Genomic DNA, 3,718 nt, shown 5'->3' on the forward strand with positions numbered 1-3,718 from the left:
GTCTGCTCTCCCTGAGCTGCACACTAAACTGTCTCACTCGTGGGTTCTGCACGTCTGCTCTCTCTGAGCTCCACTTCCCAACTCCTCACTCCTCAACACTCTGCTTCAGACTGCTTGTTCATCCCTCTTCCTCTTTCCCCACTGTGCCTGCCTACGCCACCTAGCAACCAGGCTCTCCACCACACCCCTTGAGTGCACATGGAGGCCACGCCCCCTCCTGGAAGCTCTCAGGAGTCCTCCCAAAGGTACATGTGTGAGACCTGATTACTATGCGCCTGTGTAGTCACACCTCGGTCAGCCTTCTGGATTACCTGTATTGTACTGCCCCCAGCATGGATGCAGTTGTCAGTGGTGACTGACCAGGTCACGGGCGCCACAGAACTAAGTGGAAAAGTAAATTAAAATGTGTAGAAAAGGTTAAATAAAAACCTTGACACACTGAACCAGACTAAAGCTGGTGTCACACATAACGACGACGACAACGACGTCGCTGCAACGTCACCATATTCTGTGACGTTGCAGCGACCATAGATGATCGTTAGTAAGCTGTCAAACATGCTAAATAAAGCAGCGACGAAGCAGAGATCATAGCGACGTCGACGGTCGTTGTGTGGTTTCAGACATGTCTTTGCACGACGAGTCAGAGGTGTGGTTTTAACCCCTAGATAAGGTTTGCGTTATCTCTTTTCACGCCCCTCTGTTCCTATTGGTGATCGCTACAGCGCTTTGCGTTGTCTTTCTTCACGCCCCTCTGTTCCGATTGGTCATCACTACAGCGTCGCCTGATTGGGTGACCGTATCAAACAAAAGACGACGCAGTAGCGCTTCCATTCACTCTACCTGAGCTTTTTCAGAACGCAGTTTGTTGCAGTGATTTTTTCAATTTGTTGATTTCGTCTTGGATTTTTAATATTCTCCTGACTTAAAGGTAAGTAATTTTTTTAGGCAGTATTATACCAATATTCTAGTACATCGTGACATTAATATAGCAACTGTATTCTTGTATATTGTGGCAGTATTATAGTTATATTTAGTTATATTTATCTATGTACATAGGGGGAAGTATTATAGCTTTTCTATTCCTGACGTTATATATTCAATACCGCTGTACATATAGTTATGTTCTTGTACATAGGGGCAGTATTGTAGTAGTTATATTCTTGTATATAGAGGCAGTATTATAGTAGTTATATTCTTGTACATGGGGGCAGTATTATAGTAGTTATATTCTTGTATATAGGGGCAGTATTATAGTAGTTATATTCTTGTATATAGGGGCAGTATTATAGTAGTTATATTCTTGTATATAGGGGCAGTATTATAGTAGTTATATTCTTGTATATAGGGACAGTAATATAGTAGTTATATTCTTGTATATAGGGAGCAGTATTATAGTAGTTATATTCTTGTACATAGGGGCAGTAATATAGTAGTTATATTCTTGTATATAGGGGCAGTATTATAGTAGTTATATTCTTGTATATAGGGACAGTAATATAGTAGTTATATTCTTGTATATAGGGAGCAGTATTATAGTAGTTATATTCTTGTACATAGGGGCAGTATTATAGTAGTTATATTCTTATACATAGGAGCAGTATTATAGTAGTTATATTCTTGTACATAGGGGCAGTATTATAGTAGTTATATTCTTGTACATAGGGGCAGTATTATAGTAGTTATATTCTTGTACATAGGGGCAGTATTATAGTAGTTAAATTCTTGTACATAGGGGCAGTATTATAGTAGTTAAATTCTTGTATATAGGGGGCAGTATGATAGTAGTTATATTCTTGTACATAGGGGGCCGTATTATAGTAGTTATATTATTGGACATAGGAGCAGTATTAAAGTAGTTGTACATAGGTGGCAGTATTATAGCAGCTATATTCTTGTGCTTAGTTTATAACAATGTAGTAATACATTAATTTCCTTTTTTTTCAGATGTCTTCCAACAAACAAGAATTCATAAGGGAGGTGATTGAGATGTATCAATCCCTGCCTTGTTTGTGGAAGATAAAGTCTGTCGATTACAGCAATCGATACAAGAAAAAGCAGGCCTATGAGCAGCTTATTGAACTGTTCCAGAGGCATAACCCTACGGAGACCATTACGACAGAGATTGTGCGAAAGAAAATCCAGGGTCTTCGCACCGTTTATAAAAAGGAACTAAATAAGGTGGAAAAGGCCAGCAAATCTGGTGCCGGAACGGAGGAACTTTACGTTCCAAAGCTTTGGTACTACGATTTGCTGGCCTTCATAAGAGACCAAGAGGTACCACGGACAATAACATCGCTGTCCTTGGGTCCGGGAACACAGCCTGAGGTCCGGTCTGACACCACAGTTGGAGATGTAAGTACCTTTGTGAAACTTTTGATGTACATGGCATTATTTAATTGAAAATAGTTACTACGGTTTTCTATGATTACTGTTGCAGATTTCAAAATGTATCCCTTCCAGTTCAGATAAGTATACTCCTTTGCTAGTTTCTCCACATCTATTTTCATACCATGTAATGACATTTCATATCTTGTAGTACTAGTCTGCCCCTCCCATTAGTTTCCAGTGCATGTGTATCCCTGTGCCTGCTGCTCATGATATCTGATTTTAACATCATTTTTATTGTTCCGCAGGATCGTTGTGAAGCTGGGCCAATAGTGACAGGTGGTGATGATGAAATTGCCGGGACTTCCGAGGAGACCGCAGAAGCTCCATTACCGCGGCGGATCTCCTCGACCCGTAAGAGGCAGCCGAACAACTCATCTTCAACAGACCTTATGGATATGGCGAAGAAAATCCTGGATCAGCACAGCAGACCATCCATTTGCGGATTTGCCCAGCTTACGGATGAAAGACTCCGTAAGCTGGATGACAAACAAAGAGTTCATGTCGAAAGGGTCATGCTGGAGGCCCTCAACAAGGCGGCAGAGGGGAAACTGACAGACTCCTCAAAAGTGTGTGACGTAGAACATCGACAACAGTCTTCATGGGATCAAGTGCCATGGATGAGGATGGAGCCTCCACCACACCTCCAGCATGACCCCCCCGCACAGTATCCCATGTTCCCCCCAACGAACCAATTTTTCAGCCCACAGAGGCAACATTTAAATGACTCGAATAAGCAATACCAAAATTTATAGTTTTTGTTTTTTGTTATAATATTTATGCTGTTTTTGTTGTTGTTTAAGCAATGTTAGGGAATTGTAATAAAAAATGTCTTTGATTTCAAACTTTTGTACAGCTTTCATGAATTCTGCATAACATTATTCACGGGGTAAAGGGTTGGGTGGAGGTCAAGGTCGCCATCATGGCACAACGCTACAGATGCACATATATAATGTGTGTGTGTGGGTGTTTTTTTATTTTTCTTAAATAAGAATGTTTTTGTGGGTTCTTTGTTTTAAAGCTGTGGTGGGGAACATAGTGCTCTCCCTGCTGCCTTCTAGTGCTGTCACTGTCAGTGCTGTTTGTGTTATGCCACCTACAGCTCTTTGTGCTGCCACCTATTGCTGTGTTGCCCAGGGATTGGGGGGGAAATGAGATCCTGGCCAAGGGGTTACTTCTGCAGGTATCCCGGTGTCGTGACCCGGTCTGTAATGTCAAGCTCCCAAAAAAGAGGGGGATTAGGTAGGGGGAATTGTCTGTCACGCCACCCGTGGGTTGCGTTGATAAGGTGGTGGCACCGCCACTGCCTCTGGGGACCGTGCCCGGGACTGAT

At 42.0% G+C, this 3,718-nt stretch overlaps 1 protein-coding gene across 1 annotated transcript; it reads left to right on the forward strand.

The window, feature by feature from the left end:
* Positions 1-1,516: 1,516 nt before the first annotated feature.
* On the forward strand, positions 1,517-3,195 carry LOC142289734 (uncharacterized). Its single transcript, XM_075333661.1, has 2 exons — positions 1,517-2,352; positions 2,634-3,195. The coding sequence occupies exons 1-2, from the start codon at positions 1,945-1,947 to the stop codon at positions 3,138-3,140; spliced, it is 915 nt and encodes a 304-aa protein (XP_075189776.1). The 5' UTR covers positions 1,517-1,944; the 3' UTR covers positions 3,141-3,195.
* The last annotated feature ends 523 nt before the right edge of the window (positions 3,196-3,718 follow it).

The sequence above is a fragment of the Anomaloglossus baeobatrachus genome, chromosome 2 (assembly GCF_048569485.1).
Source record: "Anomaloglossus baeobatrachus isolate aAnoBae1 chromosome 2, aAnoBae1.hap1, whole genome shotgun sequence".
Taxonomy (NCBI): Eukaryota; Metazoa; Chordata; class Amphibia; order Anura; family Aromobatidae; genus Anomaloglossus; species Anomaloglossus baeobatrachus.